This window comes from Lissotriton helveticus, chromosome 8, assembly GCF_964261635.1.
Source record: "Lissotriton helveticus chromosome 8, aLisHel1.1, whole genome shotgun sequence".
Taxonomy (NCBI): Eukaryota; Metazoa; Chordata; class Amphibia; order Caudata; family Salamandridae; genus Lissotriton; species Lissotriton helveticus.
Genome location: NC_136069.1, coordinates 932,368,535 through 932,391,150, shown reverse-complemented (window position 1 = coordinate 932,391,150; position 22,616 = coordinate 932,368,535). Strand labels below are relative to the sequence as shown.

Genomic DNA, 22,616 nt, shown 5'->3' with positions numbered 1-22,616 from the left:
TATGGCAAAACTCATGGCCGGTAATGGCGACCGGATCTGGCACCACCCCATAGCAGCCCGCGGACTTCGCTGTCGAGCTCTCTGCGAAGGAGGCTAGTTGGAAGCCACATACCTTAGGCGCGATCGGCCGACGTTAACACGGCGCGAGGCAACAGACGACGCGGGGCAACAGCGGATCAGCCGCATCCTGCTCATGGCAGGTGCATAATGGGCTTACCCATACTGTACAGGACTTGCCGCTCGCACCGGACGTGCCGCTCGCACATCTGCCCAACTTTGACCGTATCCATCCTTCCAATCACCGTTTCGTGCGTGCCGTTGGAGCCCAGAAGTACGAGTCCCAGGACACGCAACACAATGGAGGGAGACCAGTGTCGCGGAGAAGCCCGTATCAAGACCCAGCAATGCCGCATGGCCGGTAATGGCGGCCAGAAATGGCAAACGCGAAGCTGCGTCAGGAGACGTACCCCTTACTCCCACTCCAACACACACAACGTGGGCCGGGGCATGTAATCGGATACAAAGAAAACAGCGATGAGTCAGTGCGGCCATATTCGTTGGCTACTACGTAGCCTGAGGTGAGGTTAGTGACACACAGTTTCTTGTGAATCTGGAATTGATGCCTGCCTCCTACACGCAAGTTGACGAATAGTGTTGGGGCACTTTACCTGACATGTGCACCCGTTACGTTACCTATGAACACATCCATTTGTGGTAGCCCGAGGAGATTAAGTGGTTGGCCCCTTAAGGGACAACGCTCTGGAATTGATGCCTGCCTCCTACATGCAAGTTGACGAATAGTGTTGGGGCACTTTACCTGACATGTGCACCCGTTACGTTACCTATGAACACATCCATTTGTGGTAGCCCGAGGAGATTAAGTGGTTGGCCCCTTAAGGGACAACGCTCATATGGCAGGTAGAGTCTGTAAGTGTTCAATTTGGACAGGATAAAAGCCAGAAGCGGGACAAAGCTCTGACATCTTAGGGTAATGTTCGCGCCTCTGACATCTTCGGGTAATGCTCGCGCATCTAATCGCATAAATCAACTAATATAAGGCATGTATCGTGTTCTAATCCGCTAGCACGCAACTGGTTCCTATGTACCGTGCTCAGACATCTCCGGGTAAAGCTCGCGAATCAGACCTCTTCGGGTGATGTTCGCGCATCTAATCGCATAAATAAACTAATAATAAGACACGAGTCGTTTTATGATCTACTAGCGCACAACTGGTCCTTTTTGTACAGTGCTCTGACCTCTTGGGGTAATGATCACGCTATATAACCATTAATCAATTAATATAAGACACCTATCGTGTCATAATCCGCTCATGATCTGCCAGCACGCACGTGTGAGAGAGCCCCGGCAATGGCGCTTGACCGGCAATGGCGGCCGGCTAAGGCAACGCGTGGCCGGCAATGGCGGCGGGCAAACGCGTGGCCGGCAATGGCGGCGTGATCCTACCCCACCCAGAAGCGCCTAGCGAGCTTAACTGTCGAGCGCAACGTATGGCCGGCCATGGCCCCCCCCCAGAGCCGCCCAGCGGACCCAACTGACGAGCGCTCGGAATATGTGTGGGTCCCACCTGCTCTCCGATCTGGAGGTCCTAGTTGATTCGCCCAGACTTCCTGGCGATCCTATTTAACTTTGTTTTGTACTGAGACCCCTAAAATGTATCCTCCACAGGCCCGCTAAAAAAGCTCGCGGTCCTACTGGCTTAGGGGCATATCTTCTTTGTGTTGCGCAGCATCCTGTTGTGGGAAGAATGCCAGGAGCCTGAGTTGCTGTAAGACTCGGAGAACTGTGGACAGAAAAAGACATCTGGCAATCTTACAGTGCCTGCACTATGTCTAGAGTGACGAGTCACGGCATGCCTCTTTCCAGTCCCGTGCTCTTCTGAAGCTTCTGTACAGCTTCCCCAGGCATGCAAATTGTAGCCATATGGAAGCAGTGAGTTTGCCATACCTTATTGAGGTTATATTCCTAACATGTGTGACCTTGGGGGTATTCACGGTCCCACGGTAGATAAGGGCCATTGTGCACAACCATGGTTACCCACCTTCCATGCAACATGCGGCAAACTGGATTTTAACTATAAATGCATCGGTATAGCAAAGTAAGCGCTACTATTCAAATGGAAGAGGGAGCTAGGGTATCCATTGTGTTCTTGAGTTACCTTAAGTAACTTTAAACAGTACACTAGGTAAAACCGCCGCGCAGAACTGCCAATATATTTGGCACAGTCCACCCTTCAGAGAGACCTCAAAGATACTGTTGTGAGCAGGGCCTACGGGAGACTCATAAATCAATTATAGCGCAAATTAACCCGACCACAGCATATACATAACTAATGCTGGTGGTCTTCGAGCCTCTGGTAACTGAATACCCGATCGAGTGTTCTGCAGTCACCAACTATTGAAAATAAACTCCCCTGAAATTTGTTAACTGTGGCCAAAACTAGCACGAATTCTTAGAAATTTCCCCTGTGCCATCAACAAAGAGTTCGGAAGCTCCCTTCCTGCGGCCAATTGAGCCAGCCGACGGCGACCCTCTCGGGACATTAGGGTTCGATGGGCACACCATTCTCCGCGCTCAGTGCGCATTTTGCAGACCTATAATTTGAACGTATGACGGACAGTGCTGCCACGTCGAGCGTTCGCGGAGCAAGATTGAATAATGCACCCGCGAGAGACAGGGTGTAACACGGTTAACGCTTTTACACTCTACTATTAAAGTGGATAGAAATCCATAAAATAGTTGTCGCCTTTGAAACCGTTCATTCAGCGCTCCATCCAGACTCCAGGACAGAGTTACGGGCTGCTGGCACCTGGCAGGATGAGGAGAAATGGCAGGCCTTTCCGGCCACATTTGCCTTTCATCTACTACCATCTCTCATGTTTCTCGGGCAGAATCCAATCCAGGCTGCAGCTCTCAAAACATGGTCTCAAAATCAAATAGTCGTTCTCAGCTTAATAATACATAACTTCCATTTTAAAGCGTTTCTGTCTAACTCCATGAACACATTTACAATGACGATCTACTGGTTTGGAGACTCCAGCTCACGGCTAATTAAATCATTATGTCTGCTTAGGTCAATTGCGGTGCACAACTATGATGTGATCACTGTGCGACATATTTCACTCACTCCGTTCTACTCTGGTGTGTGTGTGGTGCTTACAGGGTGAGTTGAACCAACTTGATTTTCCAAACTAACACAAACTACCACAGACAATTTGGAACGAAATCCCTGATTATTCGCTGCCGGGTTCAAACTGAAAGGCAACAAGCATTTGCAACCCACCTACCAAACATTAATTGTTTATATTGGTTTAAAAAAAATAATAATTGAATAACACAAATAATAAATCAAGACTCTAAGCAGTGCATATACTTCATTTTATCAGTGTATATACCCCTCGCGCCCAGTCGCTCTTGCTGGCTGGTGTTCAATGAATTACACGGCCCGGGAGGATCGCACCACGAGTGCCAGTCCTAGGGTGCACTTTGCTGTCGGCTAAAAAGCCAGAACTGGTTGAAGTTATTACGCTCGCATGAAAGGTGCATTTTAAACGCATGGGAGGAGTGCAAAAATTAGCTAATATAAACGAACCTCTGCGAAAAGAGCGGGAATAACAGAGTTGTTCAAGCAGTTCTGTGCCCACATTCCATAACCCTTCTAGTTAGATACAGGCAGGCGACGGCTCGGCTCCCGATGCTGAAGGCGACCATGACCACCTTTCCTAAAAAAGGGGGGGGCGATTATGGCGGCGTGCTTTGGGTTCGCCCAGGGAACCGTTGTTGGTCTCGGTTGTTTCCTAGGGAAGGATAGCTGCCAAGTGGGCTCGGGTCATTTGTGACCACGTCAACCAGCCAAGGGCGCTTTGTGTGCTGGGAATTTTATAATTTTGAATAAAATGCTATGCCCCTAATCCAGGAATCGAACCCCGGACCCCTTGGTTTGTAGCCTAAAAAACTCTACTGACGTAGCTACATGGGCTTCAGTGCACGGCCCGCTGCACGCTGGCTCAAGATGCTTTCAAACCAGAATACGGAGGTAGTTACCGGTAGCTTCAACGAATAAATAGTTTGGGGATGCCAGGTCACATATTTACCGAGTGTTTTTTATGCCAGGTCATATATTTTCCGGGTGTTTCCGAGCATTTGCCCATTATCGCAGGATGTTTAGACTCTATGCTGAGTATCGATGGCGTCATAGTCTCATCGCCAGGAGGTGATACGAGACTAGGCGCGCTCCTGGCAACGAACCCCAGGAAGGGTTGATACCGATACCATGCGAGTGGAAGTGCTGCAGAATTTCGCCCGACGGCTGAACCTCCCCCCACCGCCCCGATCCCATGGTCTTTTAAGACGCGTCCGCCTGCGCACACGACCGCCTGCACACACGACTAGCGTGGCCACCTCCCCCTCCCCCCGTGGTGTTTAACCACTGGGGCCACGTGCAACCTGGTCATACCCAGGGACATGGCCGGGGGGGAGACAAGAGAGGCTCATACCTGGCTTTGCAGGACAACACAGCTCAACGACCCGACGACACAGCAGCGCTCAGGCGGGCGGACCGGAGACGAAGCAGGAAAGAACAGCGCAGAGCAGCCAGGAACGCGACGGCAGGAAAGGCCGAGCCTTGCTGCCGCGCTAGACTTAAACCCCATAAGGGCCGCCCCTCACACCTGGTGGCCTGCTCCCATTGGCGCGCATGAAAGGGGGCGGGCCAGGGCTGGCGTGCGCGCGGAATGTGGGACTAAGATGCTGTCTCGCTTAGCTCCCCTTCGCGTCGCACGGCCAGCGGCATAATGTATGCAAGGGGGGCGTATTGACGCAAGGAAGGGTCGTAGAAGTGACGCAGTGAAATCTATTAGATTTCACTGCGTCACTTTTAGGACGCCGTTGCGTCAAAATCTTGCGCCTGCCTCACAGCAGGCGTAAGACTGACGCAGGCCCTTTCACATGGGGCTTGCCCATGTGAAAGGACGCATTGCTGGAGTTGCGTCACTTTTGTGACACACTCCAGCAATGCGTCACTTTTGCGCTTACAGATACGTCAGAAATACTGACGTATCTGTAACTCCTTGCGACATGATGCGTCATACATTAAATATGACGCATAAGAAATGTCGCAACGAGGGCGCACTGAGAAGTGACGCATCGCTGCTTTCACGCAGCGATGCGTCATTTCTCATAAATGAGGCCCCTTGTGTCTAATTTATCTGAGTCTTGCAGGTTCTTTTTCTTCTCCTCTTTCTCAACTTGCTTCTGATTTTCTACCTTTCTCTTTCTTTTCTTAATTTATTTCCCACCTTTCTCTCTCGCTTGTTCTGGGTCAAAGTCTGATGATTAAAATACTTTTTGGTTCACAAAAATGAGTGCCGGTGCCCCCCCACCTTAAAACAGCAGCGCAAGTTAGGCACTACTTGTCAGATGTAATTATGGAATTGTAAGACAAGTGTTAAAAAACATAGGGGTCGATTAGGATCGCGGACGGACTTGAGTCCGTCCGCAACCCCTGAGGAGGAGGGAACGTCCGCATGGGCTGCGGCGTTCCCTCCGATCAAATTAGGATGTGACCGCCAGGGTGGCGGTCACATCCTCTATCTCTAACATTGCGGCGGGTGCAGCTTCAAGCTGCACCCGCCGCAATGTAAAAAATCCATGCACAGCATTTGCGTGCACAAAGCGGCAGGCACCGCGCGGTGCCTGCTGCATTGTGCACGCAAATGCAGGGGGGTACCATAGGTACCCCCCATGTGCACCCCCCACCCCACCTTCACCCAGGGGGCCCGCAACGGGCCCCCGAAGTGAAGGTCCGTATGCTTTTCCACGGCGGTAAAGCCGCCGCGGAAAAGCATATATTTTCAGACATCCTAATATGCCTGGCGGTGTCTGATAGACACCACCAGACATGTTAGTGCTTTTCCGCCGCGGTCGCCTTCCGACCGCGGCGGAAAAGCGGCGGACAGATTATCAGACCCACCAGCCATCCTAATTTGGCGGTGGGTCTTTGGAGTCTCCGCCGCGGTTTTTCCGCATCCTCCAGGCCGGCGGACACTTCCGCCGGCCCGGAGGATGCGGAAAAACCGCCATCCTAATCGGCCCCATAATTTCTACCTCTATCAATGTGTGGACGGTTGCTGTTGTAATACAAGCGATGCAACAAATCAAGTTATCATATAGTTCTGCATTCTTTTCAGTCTAGATGCAAACGTACCCGAATATATTAATGAATATTAGGATAAAGCTGGCCTGAGATGGTTACAGTATATTGGACAGTGGGAACTGGGAATGGAAAGGCACCCTGGCTTCGGGGAAACTGTGCCTCTTGCCTGTTTGTTTTGGATTACCACGGTCTGCTGTAGGGACATAAACAAAGAGTTGTGACAAGTACATGATTCCGCTGATTAATTCAAGAATGTAAAGCATTGCAGAAAAAACGTTTTATTACTTTCTTCTCTAGATTCTGTAACAGGGTAGACATTGACTATAAAAGAAAGAAATAAAAAGCTACATGAAAGCCAGGATGGAGTGAGCAGAGTCGTTGAGCTTGAAGACGCTCAGTCATCTCACTCTTGTCGGCCGCCACACAAGATTCTATTTGAGAATAGGATTACATTTAAATTCCAGTGTGCTATGGATATTATATATTCAGAAAAAGGACCAGGCTACCCCAATAATTATTATCATGTTACAAATGTTCTGAAACAAAAACTAAAACGCAAGGTCATATGGTCAGGTTACTCAATGTTCTAGGCACCTGTCTAGGGAGCAAACTTGAAACCATCCTAACTGTGCTGCATTCAAGATGGCTCTGATGCACACACCTTTGAGGCAACCCTTAGGATCTTGACTCTTGCTACTAAAACACCACCAGTACCACAGGGGGCTGAGCTGCCTCATTCACAAGACATATTGCAGCAGCAATCGCAGCGTCAACCGTCAGTTCTATTACAGAGTGTAGTACACTAGGTGGGCTCCCATCTTCAGAACGACTAAAAGAAACCCCTTTACATAAACTGGAGTGAAAGGTGGCTGGTCAGCTCATCATAAAAGGCAAATGATCATAAGTCAGTCATAAAAGATTGTGTGTACTGTTGTGACAAATCACATAGTAATTTAATAGGGAAGTAGCACGCCCCGCCCCGTAGAGGGACGGGAAGACCCCAATGATGAAGCATGACACTATTGGATTTTTTTAGTGTGTGAGGGGTATTTTAAAAAGCACACTGTGCTCTCATCTTTACCACCCTAAGAGAGAGCTCATCTATTAGTTTTCATCACCCACAGAAATTAATAAAAATAAAATCACTACACTTTGATAGAATCTCTTTGTTTATACAAGTACTGAGCACCAACAACCACCAAGACCTGGTGGGGTCCTTGAGGTCACGGCTAGCCGGTCAACATAGTGGATGCAAGCTTCTGGAGCTCCGACTTCAATCCCTCGATTATCCTGCAAATATTTGTAATCCTGCTTAACACACACAATGAGGCAGCAGGTTGGCAAATAAATGCAGTTGCCAACCGTGGCTCAAAGAACCCATGAGCACGCGGATTGCTGGCGGAGGGGGCGCTTGAGGACTTAACAACAGGCATGCGAGCAGGAGCAGATTGCCGGAAGGAGCGACTGCGACCGTAGAGGTGGAGACTCCCAGAATGTCGCCGGCCCAGTGAAGAGTGCGGAACAGGCTGGAGATCGGCGCAGACGAGACACACTGCCCGCCGATCCCTGCATACTGGCAGCCGAAAGGAACCAGCAACCGACCGCTGTCCGCATGCTGCCTGGAGGCTCGTGTGTGTGGAGGACCAGAGCTATGGGCCCCAGGTTCTATATAGGACAGAGGACCCTGGATGGAGGTGTGAAGCCATAATCGGATGAGGCGCAGAGCGATGGTTAGCCTGCTCCCCGTTGAAGATGGGGGCAGAACAATTACGGTTCCTGCAGCAAGGCGGGTGGTAAGGAAGGAAGTGCCCCTCGTGCGTCGGAAGGGAGAAATCAATGCCTGCACCGCAGGGCTTACCAGCGGGGGTCACACAGAGCATGAAATGCAGGCGCCCGGCATGGAGTGCGAGGAGGCGAGGCAAGGCCTAAACTGAGGGCAGGGGCTCTTGGACCAGGCCGCAGGAGCACAGCGTGACATGGTCACAGGCCAGACATCAGTACCGATGCAGTGGAGAAGTGTGGCTCACTGGTTAGAGGAGGCAGACCTGGAAACAGACGTCAGCCAGGGACCAGGGTTCAATTCCCGGCTCGGCGGGGTCTTGAGTCCTAAAATGTCCATGGACTCGACAATTCTCGCTCCGGTGCCTACTCGATTCACGGGTTCACACTCTGTGACTCTGGGCAATAGCTTGCTTAATCTCCACAACGGCCCCTCGTGGCGGGATGCCTGGCTTTCACCTTGCGGATACCCTACCGGGGCTATCTCACAGGGGAATACCAGGACGGGTTCCCTAAGCAAGCGCTTAGAAACCGCTCGGTGATTTGCGCTATATAAATTCCTGTACATTTACATTTACATTTACAGTGGAGGAGGAAGTCAGCCTGAGACGTGCAGAGAGCTGGGATGTACCCGTGCCGTTGAGGGCCCATCAAACAGGTCAGTGGAGCGCCCTAACCACATGTACATGATGGCAAGCAGGGAAAGCAGAGCAGACGCCGTGGCTTGCACCCTCAACTGAAGCGTGTGTGGGGAAAAGATTGGGGTCGCACTAGATCAGATAAGATGAGTCCTCTCCGGAGTCTAAGATCTATAAAGTCATCTCTGACTTTACTCTGCTACGTGATGACCACCATAAACTGGCAGAAAAAGTTCACTCGCAAGATCAATCCCTAACGGAACTGAAGCCCATTACACAGAGCCATACTGCGGCCCTACAAGACCTGCTAGACCGTATGCATGCATTGGAAGACAGAGTTGAGGACGCGGAGGGGTGCTCCCACCGTAACAATGTCCGCGTGGGGGGCCTCCTGGAAGCAGAAGAGGGGTGCAACCCCGAGGAATATGTTGAGCGCTGGCTCAGACAGCTGCTGCCAACCAGCGCGCTGTCACCGCAGTTTGTGGTCGAGAGGGCACATCAGGTACCAGCCCAAAAGCCTTCCCAGGTGATCACCTGCACCCATTTCTATTCAAACTGCTCAATTATAAAGACAGAGATGTGGTATTATGAGAAAATCGCAAGCTGGCAGATATGAAAGTCCGTGGTAACCAGGTCATGGTGTTTCCAGACTATACAGCACAGATGCTGCAGCATAGGAGCACTTACACTGCGGTGAAGTGTCAACTCCGCACTTGAGAACCCAGCTACTCCTTGCTATTCCCAGCCAGACTGAGAGTGGTCCCGAAAGGTGTAGTGCACTTCTTTGACTTGCCCTGGTTAGAGGAGTCCGGGCTGTTGACAGGGCCCAGACCACGTACAGAAGATGCCCTGGGGACTCCTGGCAGGAGGGGTCTTCATTGCGGCAGACGAGGAGACCTGAGCCCTTCCGGCTCAACAACTGCCAGCGGTTCGACATCTTCCAAGCTTGACAGACTTAAAGGTCCACAACCACCAGATGTTACGCCACAGACGGCAGATGACATCATATGACTGTGAGCAAGCATTTAGAACTGAGATGGGAAATGAACCCGCAAATAGTGGCTAACCTGACATACCTTGCTAAGACACTTGATTGTTCACACATATGATGCAAAATAAGGGCACCCTATACAGTAACATGAGCAACATCCGCACAACACCTCGAGCAGCGGCACATGAGCCTCGCATGCAACTGTAATTATGGGCTGGCCGGGAATGCTAATAGCAATGTTACAATACCGAGCTAGCCACACACACCCATTCCAGACACCAAACTGGCATAGTTGTTGCCGAAGTTGGGCACCCCAGTTTGGACGAAAGTCACTCTTGAGATTGCCCCTAAAAATGCACATACCTTTTCAAACCCATGCTTTATTTCTAGCTTTGTGACCTAGGAGCACACCCACGAACCACATGAATTGCAGGGCGATGTTTGCCCTACCCCGTCTTGAACAACACAATGTCCAGACATGACACATGCAAACGAAGTCACATGGAACGTGCGTGGTATGCACACGCCGGCATGTAGCTATTACATTTACTCTTATCTGCAGTGCACTCTGCTAGCATCGATCTGCTGCAAGAAACCCAGATGACACATGCCGAGTTAGATCGCTTGCGCAGGAGATAGAGGGGCCAAGTCTATGGTACTACATACTCGGCCCACGCATGTGGTGCCTTAATTTGGATGAGGGCTGGAGTCCCATTTATAAGGGAGGAGGAAGTGATAGACACCGAAGGCAGGTATGCATTTGTGAGAGGGCAACTGAATGGTCAAATCTTGTTGATAGGCTCCATTTACGCTCCAAATGTCGACAGGTACTCCTTTTTGGACAGCCTCGCTGGGGTACTGGCCAAGTGGAGCAGAATCCAGTGGCATCTGGGGGGGGGGACTTCAACTCAGTGCTTAATGTAGATCTAGACAGATCATTCCCACCCCTCACCAGAACTACAGCTGAATCACTCACTGGGCACTATTAGATATATGGCCCACCCTCAAACCCGGGGTACGGGTTTACTCGTACTATTCTGCGGTACATGGACTGCATGTGCGGCTTGACCATATTGTGGGTTTGCATGCCCTGCTCCCCATTGTTCGGAAGATAGAGTACCTAGGTTGGAGGCACTCTGATCCTAATCCCCAGCTGCTGCAGCTCACCTAGGAGATAGACCATCCCACGGTCCCCACATGGTGACTCCAACTGGCTATGCTGGAAGACCCAGCATTCCGCTCATCCCTAGGGGCTGCGATCCTCGAATACTTCGAGATTAATGAGGGCACTGCAGGTGATGCATTAATGGAATAGGAAGGCTTTAAAGTAACAATGAGAGGGCATTGCCTGGGGGACACCTGGAATGTATTCAAGCAGCTGTCTGACTCCCTTAAAAGAATAGAAGTACAACTGCTGCGGCATGAAACAAACAGGGAGTGGGGAGTCCGGGATGCGCAAAGTCTGAAGGCACTACGCCCAGAGCATGCTGACAGCTAGAACACCTCTGATGCCATAACTATGTTGCGCCCACAGCTCGAGCACATGCCACCGCAGACCGGGCAGGTCGGATGCTTGTCTGGCTAATACGGCAAGAACACACCCATAAGCCGATAGGTGCATTGCGTACAGACATGGGGTGCATGCTATATATACAGCATGAAATTCACGCAGCCATGACACAATGCTACACTCAGCTGTATTAGTCTCAGGGGCAATGCAGTGTTGAAAGCTTAGAGCTGTTTTTAGGTCTTATACAACTGTCTGAGGTGACACCAGCACACAGGGAAACACTGAATGAGTTGATCTCACCAGAAAAGATCAGGGATGCTATTGTGTCCCTGGCCGCAGGGAAGACACCGGGACCGGATTGGCTACCAGCAGAGTATTATAAGGCATACCAGGTGTCGCTCACACAGTGTCTGCAAGCCCTATATGTGGCTGCTGTAGATGGGCTTCAACTCTCCCGCTATCCCTGTGAGAGGCACACTTGGTGTCACTACTAAAGCCCAATAAAACCCTATGGAAGTAGGCTCGTACAGGACTCTTGCTCTGCTTTATACCAATAACAAGATACTAGCAAAAGGTTCTGGTAGGCAGGCTTGCGCAGGTGGTCCCCCTGCTGATTCACACGGATCAGAATGGCTTCATGCTGTCCCGTAGCACTTCGCTTAACTTCACCGTTTCTTCAGGATCGCGCCTGACTCTGTGCACTCTTGGCCTAGGGCAGGCTGTCTAATACTAGACCTCAAGAAAGCCTTTCATTCCCTGTAATGGGACTATCTGTTTGCAGCGCTCAAGAAATACAACCTGGGACCCACCTTATTGCAGCTGACCCGCCTGCTTTACACTGAGCCAGTTGTCAGGCTCTAAATAGGCCTTTATATCGAGCTCGATTCCAGTGCGGAGAGGGACGAGGCAGGGATGTCCACTATCCCCCCTCCTCTGGCAATAGAGCCACTTGCGAAGACAATATGCACTCAGCTGGGTGATGGGATTCCTCTGGGGGATGACACGCATAGGGTGTCACTATATGCAGATGACCTTTTAGTCTACCTAAGTGACATTTAAAGCATACCCTGGCAGCTGGCGCAGATCTTACGTGATTTCGCAGTAATCTCGGGGATGAGGGCAATGCTGATAAATCTTGCATATACTCATTCAGTGAGGGGAACCGTGACCCAGGCCTCATCCCTAATGGCGGTAGGGTGCAGTGGAGGGCAGATACATTCCTCGACTTGTGCATAAGAATATATAGTCAGCCAACGGATTTATTTGATCGAATCCTGGTTGAAGCACTGACAGCCAACAGATCTCAGATGCAGTTCTGGAGCACGCTTCCACTCACCGTAACAGGCAGAATAGCGCTCACAAAAATGGCGACCCTCCAAAGGCTATTTTACGAATCTGCCATTGTACATCCCCACTTCCTTTTTGGCATGCTGGAGAAGATGATCAGGGATGTCATATGGGCCAGTGCCCGGCACAGGGTAGCAATAAAGAAGTTATATTTGCCCATGGACCGGGGAGGCTTAGCATTTCCATGCTTTGAGCACTACTACATGGCTGCCCAGTTGCAGTGGGTAGTACATTTTACATTTACATTTAACCTCCAGACCCTCTGCGGCTTGGCGTGGCGTACAAGTGCTTCTGTAGGAGCCTCTATATAACCCGACACATAACACCTTACACACCTGCGCTGCCCCTAGAGGGTTCCCGTAGGGGCCATTCAGTGCTCGCAGCTGCTGAGCTCAGGGATTGGCATGAGGCGGGTGTTCAATCCCTTGGGGACCTGTACCGTGTTGGAATGCTCATCCCATACATGTCATTGGTAGAGGATGAAGGGTTCCTTCCGGCCCAATATCTCCTGCACCGTTTGCTAGTGACCACACTCACAGCTAAGTGGGGCAATCTCACACAACTGAACCACAGACGAACCTCAAAGGGAAAATAGAAGCTAGAAGCAAATGTACAATAATCAGAAATTACAAATTTCAGGACAACATAGCAATCGTATTGACACTTTTAATTATTTATCATAAGTTGAGATTTTTTTTTTTATATCCTGATACAACAAATGAAATAACCTAAAACTTAAATAAAAAGTTTTTGATAATCAATAATTCAACATGGTCACCATCTTAGTATAATTTCTGATTATTGTACACTGCTTCTAGTTTATTTTTTCCCCTTTAATGTCAATTTCCCTACAGCTAGCAAGTTCATTTTTGCATGTAGGGGTCCCCATTTTCCAAACCACAGACACACCTCACCATGCTCTACTTACATGTCATGGGACAGGGTAGGCATCTCACTCTGTGGTTTGCGGCCTCGCTCAGGCTGCACAGAGCGATTAGCTTGGACTCACTCCGGCTCAACTGGGAACAAGATTTGGACCACCAGTTTTCAGATGCAGAGTGGGCTCAGGTGTTGGAAAGCCCAGAGAGTATCCGGAGAAACATGAGGTTCCGACAAAGTCAATTCTACTTCACTCAGAGAGTGTATCTCACACGCGCCAAAATAAACCTATATTTTAGCTGCACTTACTCCGCCTGCCCAAGATGTGCCACTCTTGATGTTGATCTGATACACATGCTTTGGGGCTGTACTCACCTTCACACATACTTGAGGGAGGTGGCAAATGTGCTGTATGTCTGTACTGAACGTGTGATACCCTTTAAATGGCTGACGTACCTTCTGCACAAATTCGCAGAACCCGTAGCACCAAAGTAACCTCCAGATTTCTAGATCTAGGCATAATGGCAGCCAAGAGGTTAATCACCAAGAAATGGAACACACCAGACCCTCCACATGTACAGGCATGGTGCCGCTCTGTGCTCGCATGACCCAAAGCGGAAAGCATCGCAATCATACGTGGAGAAACCATAGGCCTACGAAAAGTCCGTATTGCCACAAGCTGGGATGCAATGTTGGTGACACTGCAGCAGAGCGTAGGTGAAGAAGGGGGGAACCCCCCCGGGGACTAACCCAGCAGACTGAAAATGCATACACACATCACAGTTCCAGACTAATTAAGACACTTGGTCAGTGGTCACTTATAGCGTACATGCCCACATACTTACATGATGCCATGGGGGAACTAGTGCGCAGGCAGTAGAGATAGGAGGAATATGTAAGATCCAAATAGAGAGGTGGGTGGGGTGCTCTCATTTAGGTTTGGTCTTATTTTTGGTTTCTAAGCTACCAGTTATGCTAATCAGTTGTTCCCACTCGAATGCTGATGGACATGACACATCACAAGCAATGTAATTACAACGCACTGTGGTTGGAGGCGGTCTGCCTGCGCTCAGATAGGTATGGCTGTATATCACGTACTGATCTTGCACACTGCATTTTGGTAACACCTGCTATGTGAGCCGATGTGACTCTGTAACCATTAAATCATACAGGATGTAACAAATATTTTGCCAATACATGGAGATGTATGTAATGTAAACTGTTGATAAAATTGGAAAACCTAATAAAATATAATTAAAAAAAAAGACCTGGTGGTGTCCTTGCGAGCTAAAACAGCTGTAGGACAACATGTGATTGCTCTACTGGAAATGCCTACATGAATAAATAGATAGCTCATTAGGAAATATGGGAATCTAGTATGTCAGTTAAGGTTCTTCCCAGCCTATATCCCTTACAGAAAATTATTCTGTTACGTTCTGGTACACAGTGAAGCAGAAGGATGTTGCATCCTTAGCTAGGGCTACCCGGGATCACAGACAGAAGCAGTATGATGCAGACGACCCTTGTGAGGACAGTTAGACTTTCAATGTATTGTAAAAGTATAGAACTAGTTAAGGCTACAGTGATGTTCCTTAATATGTTGTGTTAACGCTATCTCTCCGATAATCTACATGATAGCGATAAAGTGCGTATGCGGGGTCGGGGATGGTGTTATCCTCAAAAGCAGATGAGGAAATGTGTCCTTAAAGACAAGATTAAAACAGCATTTCAAATAATAGTCAATAAATAAAAGGGCTTGAGATCAGTAAATTAGAAAACTACAAAGGTTTATTCAAATATGAATTCTGAATAATTCAGTCATGGAGTTTAGAATGTTTTTTTTGTTACTTTTTTTGTCCTCATTCTGCCAACTTTCTTGCTGGTGTTACTCTCATCCCTCAGATGGAGAAAGGAGGGGAAGATGAGCGCAACCATGCAAAGATTACTGCTGTTTCCACGTTCCTCTCCCTCCCCTTGCAGCCCGGGGTTAGGGGGGGGGGGAGCCGTGACCTCCAGCATACGTGGCATAATCATTGGACCCACTTACTGTTGCTTCCATTCTACAAACATTGCCCAAACTTTCTCCAGGCTTTTAACGTTACTAGTAATATCCACTGGCTCATAAAGTTAATACTTCTGAGACAGTCAACAAACTGTGGGGGATTTTCAGATTTCCAAAGCCTGCGTATCTTCCGACTTGCCAACAAGGTCACTTAGAAAACAAATTTAGTTGGTATCGGATTTGATCTTATACAGACTTCTCGATACAGCCCAACAAATACAAGATGAGGGTTTACCTTGATCTTTTTACCAGTCAGTTCCTTTGAAAAGTTACATACCGATGTCCATTAGGGCACTATCTTTGGACACGGCAAAAACAAATGAAGTTTATCCGCCGAAGCAAACATACATCTTGGACATACATATGTATTTTCAGTCACTCTTGAGAGCTTAGCCAGAGACTAGTATACCCTGTATGTAGTAAATACGTGATTTTGCTTTAGTGAGGCGGGTTTCACCACTGCCTGTAAGGTGGAAAAAGAAGCATGCCAAACTTGCTTTAGGTCTCCTTCCCCAAGCCCATCTGCCTACAGGTTTGAAATATCTGACCCGCCCTTATTATCCGCCTCTAGAAGGGCGCAGTACCAGAATGCAACTTCCTTTTTTGTGGGCCAGTTCTCATTAACTGTTCCATCCAAGACTCCTCGTCCGGATCAAGCCTCTCTTAAGAGACCCACCAAGAGCGTAACTGATAGTATTTAAATCTTGTTAATTGACCCTTGGTCCAGCCACTTAAAACTTCCCAGCTCACTAAACTTGGTCCTGTTCTGAGTTCTGTCCAATGATATAACCTCACGGATTTTAAGGGCTGACTGGGCTGATCCATCAGACAGGCAGGAGTACCCGGGGAGTCCCAGATCGATGCCCATGAAGAATAGTATGGTATTCCGGACTTCCTCTGAAAAGAAACCCATTATCTTAAGGCGTTTTTCAGGATCTTCAACCTCACCGTTTTGAAATATTTCGGGTCTCCATATTTAAATAGGAAGTGACTCTGACCTTGACTTAAATCCCCAAGCATTGCCTCGAAGAGCAACCCCACTGATGACCTATCCGGCCTGTTTGCTAACATATGGAAGTTCTTAAAATGGAAAGCGTAACAGTATGTAAGCAGATCTGGTAAAGCCAATGCCCCCACATCCAGCTTCCTCCTCAGTTTTTTCTATGATATCCTGCGTCCCTTTGTGGCCCAAATAAAAATACCTATTTTTCCCTGGAGTTTAGCTATTTCCTCCCTCCGAAATGTTAAAGGAATGGAATTTAAAAGAAAGGTAATTTTAGGAAGGACAATAATCTTGATCAGATTAACTCTGCCGTATATATTTAGAGGTAAATTAGCCCATCTTACTAATAATATCCAAACTTCCTGGCTCAATTTATTCCAGCCAGTAGGCGCCAGGAATTTCTTCATGTTTCTGTGTGCTTTAGATGCTGGGAAATCTCATTTGAGGTTTAGCCCCCCAAGTACTATTGGTCTGGCTCCAATCGATAATTTTAGTCTTATCCACGTTAACCTTATACCGTGATATCCTGCCAAAACTATGTGCCTTGGCCATCAAGTTGGGTAAGGCAACCTGCGGGTTGGTAGTTTAGAAGATCATATCATCTGGATATAAAGCCAATTTCGCCGCAAGCGCATCTGATTTAAATGGAAAAATAGTGGAATCCGCTCTTATAGAGTTTGAAAGGGGCTCTATATATAGATTGAAGAGTTGCGGAGACAGGTGGTAACCCTGTCTTGTAACCCTGGTGATGTCAAACCAGTCAGACAGCTCTCCGTTAGCTAGGACCCTGGCTCTAGAGAGGCAATATAAGTTTTGCACAGCCCCCACCATGTTCTGAGGAAAACCAAAACATTTTAGAGTTTCTCAGAGATATGCCGATTGTACTTGATTGAAAGCCTTTTCTGTGTCTACAGCCACTACAGTCAAAGGGAAATGCTGGGCCTCTGCCATATCAATAGACCCCATCATCAAATATGTAAGTTCATTCAGCTGCCTCCCCAGTATAAAACCTCTTTGGTCCACATGTACAACTCCCCTAGTGACCTATGCTACTCTAGAGGCTACAATCCCTGAAAAGATCTTATAATCAGTGTTCTAGAGCAATATTGGTCTATATGAATCCGCTCTCACCTGGTCTTTTTTGGGCTTCAGGATTAGAACTATCGTTGCTTCTGACCAAGATAGGGGGTGCTCACTTACCCTCTATGTATACTGCATTAAATACATCTTTCAAAGATGAAATTAATTTTTCTATAATTTGGGTGTAGATCTCAACAGGGAGGCCATCTGGTCCAACTGCTTTCCCTGTCGACATTCTCCTACATTGTGCTCTAATCGCTTCCTCCGTGATCTCAGCCTCTAAACCTCTCATTTGCTCCCTTGTTAATTTCGGAAGCTCTGTCTCCTTTATCCAAGCCTCTATACAATCTTTTCTTGGTTGGATATCTTCTCTATATAGGCTACTCATATATCTCCAAGCTTCTCCCCTGATATCTGCATTATTATTTAAAATCCCTCCTGTCTCTATATTCATCAAATTCACTATTGAGTTCCTGGCCTTATCAGTTTTAGCCTTCCATGCCATCAGCAAACAACATCTTTCGCCATACGAAAAATGCTGAAGCTTGCTGACTTTCTATCTGGCGAGTATTGTTTTGTCTAAACTGTGCTTGATATTCTACCTGCAGCTCTTCCACATTCCTGCTTAGCTCTGGTACCCTAACGGAACCCTCAAGCGAGGCCTTCTGGAGATCACGTTCTCTCTCTTTAATTTCTGTAATACTCTTCTCCTCTTTCTGTCTCCTCTTGTCAATCATTATGGAGCTCATTTCTGCCCTAAGATACACTTTGAAATCATCCCAGAGTATTTGTAATCCAGCAGAGCCCCTATTATGATGAAAGAAGTCAACTGTCGTATCCGCTAAATCAAAGACAACCCTCTTACCTAACAAGATAGTCCTATCCAGTGTTCACCTTCTTTGCCCCATTTGTTGACCCATTCAGTTCCTGGTCCACTAAAAAGTAATCAATGCAGGAATGATGGCCATACTTTTTGCTGTAAAATGTAAAACCCCTTGCTGCCCCCTCTCTTCTGTGCCAAATATCCACCAAGTTAAGTTCAGTCATCATGTTTTTCAGTCTGGCAGAGGTCTTAGGGGAACTAACATACTTTGCTATCCAGCTCCTTATTTAATTATATATTAAAGTCCCCCCATAATTATTATCGGGCCGTAATCTCAATCATACTGGTTTCCAACTTTATTAAAGCATCTGGTACGTCAAATATTTGTACCATAATACGTTGTGCAGGCTATTGGGGTACCCTGGATCACTATACTAGCCACCAACCACCTACCAGAGTCATCAGAGTCATATTTTATTAGCCTTATTCCTGAATTATTTCTGATAATCAGGGCCACACCTCTAGTACTACCTCTCTGATCCGAATATATGACATCCTGTATCCATTGTACCTTACTAAAGGAGGACCTACACCCCTTCCGTTCTAAAATAGGTCTCCTGGAGTAGAATTATATGTGGCCTGCTATTCTTGAGGTATTCTGTCACTCGTGCTAGTTTCTTCTTAGACCTCAGACCGTTAACGTTTCAAATTATAAACTGGACTGTGTTAAGCTTATTCATACTTATAACCCCAAACCCTATGCCAATTTTTTTCTCCCTGCAGGGTCTCCTGTTTAGACAACCTGGGCTGATAAAAGCCTAAAATTATATTAAACTGACTAGAATTTGGCAAGACAAGGACATATATTTTTTCCCATGCTCCCACCACCCTGTGCACCCCATCACCAACCCCCCTGGGGAACCCCATTTTCTATCCTTAGGTGAAAGAATCTGCCATTCGCGACCCCCATCCTGAAGAGAGATATTCAAAGTGCACTTAACTAAAACGCAAAAAACGAAAACAAATCAAGCTGGCTACTCAATAACGTCCTCTGATTCATATCATTGAGAAACTACCACACTTTATGGAGCCCATTACAAGCCCAAACTGGAGGTAGCAACTGCAGTGCCCTCCATCTGAGCTATAAAAACGTTGACCTCCTCAGGGTTGCTGATATTGTGAATCTTATTTCTCCACATGATTTTTAACATGGCTGGAAACTTCATCTGGACCTGGGCTCCTTTAACTGGCAGGTCATTCATCCTGATACCTAACTCTCATTTCCTCTGCGCAGTTCTGTTTCCAATGTCGCACCCCCTGGTAGTTGAAGTGCTCAAAGTTCAGGGATCTCTCCTGCAAAGCGCACCACAGCACCAGCTCTTTAACAGCATAGGTGAGAAAATTAAACTGAATTTTCCTGGTAGTCTTCCTATTGGAGTTTAGTGGAGATCAGAAATTGATTGGAATGAAGGTTCTTTGCATTTCAAATTTAAATAGAAATAAGCAATGTTTGAAAAATAGAGTAAGTCCAGAGTGTGCAACAAATCAATAAAAAAACAGGCAACATCCCTGGTAGAAAGCTAAGAATCTCAAGCTTTCCTCCCAAATCAGGGCTTTTGTATTATACATTTTTTTACAATGAAAAGCACTATAAAGTGCATAGTCAACATAAGATGAGAAACTGTATCAACAAAACGTCAAATAATAGGATAGCATTATAAAACATCACATATTACTACCATCCTAGCACTATTCCTCTAAATGAATGATAATAAGTGACATAATGCCATCAGTAGAATTAGAACAACTGTGGTTACAAACAAAGGAAAAGTCTCATGAATGAATAGTCTACAGTGAGCGAGCAGGAAGAGCCTTGGCGTACCGGGCCCTTAACGGAAAATCTCCTGGCTATCTGAAGGATAGACTATGCCCTTACAAGCAAAATCGTGTGTGTTGCGATCTAACTCCTATAATCTGATATTCAACCCCCGCTACTCGAAAGCCCGTCTAGGCGGGAGATCGTTCACAGTTAGAACAGCCTCACTGTGGAATGCTCTCCCAGGGTCTTTGAGACAAGCTAGGTCAGAAACCGGTTTTAGAAAGGCCCTAAAGACTTGGCTCTTTGGGGGTGAATAACTGGGCTGTTACACTGTCATTTCTCTTCTTGGCGCCACTCTTTCTTTTTTCTTTTTACCTGTTGTCTTAGCGCCGGGACACCCCGGTTGGGGGTAGCTGTCGCGCTTTATAAGCTGCTGTATTATTATTAAGTATCTTCAAGCTTTCTTCAGAGTTCTTTGCAAACAGCATGTCATCACAAAGCATCAATGCACATTTTGTGGCGTGAGGTGTAATGAGAAAAATAAATGCACAATTAATATTGTGGATGCAACAAGAAACAATATGGAATCGAGGCATAATTTAGGCCTAATTAGCCTATCTCAAGAAAATATAGTTGTGTACACCACGCATTGTCATTTCAAATGCAAAAAGTTCATGTTAAAAAGCAAATATGTTTTTAACCAGAAAATGTCTATGCCAGTAGAAATGAATGATATGCAAACATGATTCATGCTAACGTCTATTTTTATTTCCAGATGCAGAGCCACGCTATTTGATAGCAGTTCATCCCTCTCCAGTTGTAAATTCAAAGAAGAACTGTGCAGGTATAGTATGACAGGGAGTTCAAGTAAAAATGATATTGTAATTGCTTGTAAGCATGGCAATTAATACAGTAATGACTCACTTGCGCTTTCAATATGTGGTTACACGGTACAGTGTGTTATCTGTCCCTGCACATATTACACCACTGTTTTGGAATGAAGACCATTGTAATAATTTAGTCTTTGGACAGCTTGATACTTCAGGGCGGAAAACATTGCTTACAAAGCATGCAATACGACTTGTGTTGTAATGGTATGCGATGTAACAACACGGTCATTGTAATGATCGCGTTGTAATGGCATGCGATGTATTTGCATGCGTTATAACGTGCCCTATTGCTTCAGGGCATATGTTCAGTTGCTGTACTATAGGACTAACACATATGGTAGACTGTTTATTATGTTCATTTTAAAAAGACTGCCAGCAGGCCCTGGGAAAAAATTCTTAGTCTTATGTTCCTTTTCACACAAGCAAACGTGCTCACTAACTGATTTATCCTGGGTCTGCCAGGAATCTGTTTACTTTCAATATAGCTGCTCTAAGAATGTAGTAGCGGATAGTAGTCTGTTTAGCATTCTCACAGTTCTAAGGGGGTAGCAAACCAACTACCATCTAGTACTAAAACTAAACAATAAAGATATTAGGATGTTTAAAATGCACATAGCACACACATTTTTGGGAGGCTCAGAAAAAAATGATCACAATAATGCTGCTCATTGAAACAAGCATTGGCAAAGCCAAAATGCTATCATCTTTGGGAATCATTGAGCATGCCAATGGTTTTTAGCAATGCTGTATAATGATCCTGATGTTGTGCCTCTTGCCTGAAGAAGAGTAAAAAAAACCTAAGTCACAGCCGCCTGCATGGTATTACCTACAAAATGACGCTGGCACTTTTGTGTTTTCTTTTTATTTACCGATCCGCGTTGGAATGATAAATAAACATTTTAAAAGTGTAAAGGGTCTTTGATTTAATAAACCAGGTTGAGGGCAGCATAATGGGGAAGGTAAGAAGCAACACAGTGGATCTGGGGTGGGAACAACATGGTGCATGTCAATGGGGAAGCCACACTAGGACAAATAAAGTACTGCAGTTATCTTGAAGGGTACACACCTTGCAGGGAAAAGCTGTTCTGTCTACTGCCTTTTTTCTTCAAACTCAGGCCCAGATCCTTTGTAAATGCTTAGGGAGGTAGACAAGCTCCAAAATCACGTTAAAATCCTGGTGATGTGAACCACTTCTCACAAGTAGGTGGCACACCCTTCATCCATAAGAAAGCATGGTTAAGTGTTTGATGGTAACTGAAAATCCTTCAGTTTCTGGAGAGAATCTGTCAGCAAAAATTCCTCCATCATCATGTTGCCATTAGTTTCTCCAGAACCCAAACTCCAAATCAGAGTCACATTCTTTTAATTTGGAGACATGCCTCAAAGACCACCAACAGTCAAATCCCAGAATGCATAGGGATGTATTTAGAGGTAACTTTCCCAAAGGTGTCCTGGACTACCTTCTTAGTGTGCAGCGCAATGGAGCATTTTCAAGCTAGATGCATGAACTCAGCATTCGATGGGCCATTGGAGACAACTTAGTAACTGGATTGGAAGGTTTGACTCTATGAAGTTTGAATAATATCCCTTAGGCAGAAGTTTACAATGGAGCTATTTGCGTTT

General features: G+C 46.8%; 1 protein-coding gene across 4 annotated transcripts in view; it reads left to right on the top strand.

Annotated features, from left to right (window-relative positions):
- The window catches only part of ABI3BP (ABI family member 3 binding protein), a 2,192,437-nt gene that overhangs the window by 645,145 nt on the left and 1,524,676 nt on the right, over positions 1 to 22,616 (top strand). For all 4 annotated transcript variants that reach the window (XM_078657771.1, XM_078657774.1, XM_078657775.1 and 1 more), the window contains exon 3: positions 20,879 to 20,947. In XM_078657771.1, coding sequence (XP_078513897.1) covers positions 20,879 to 20,947 — 69 coding nt within the window. The remainder of the gene's footprint in view (positions 1 to 20,878; positions 20,948 to 22,616) is intronic.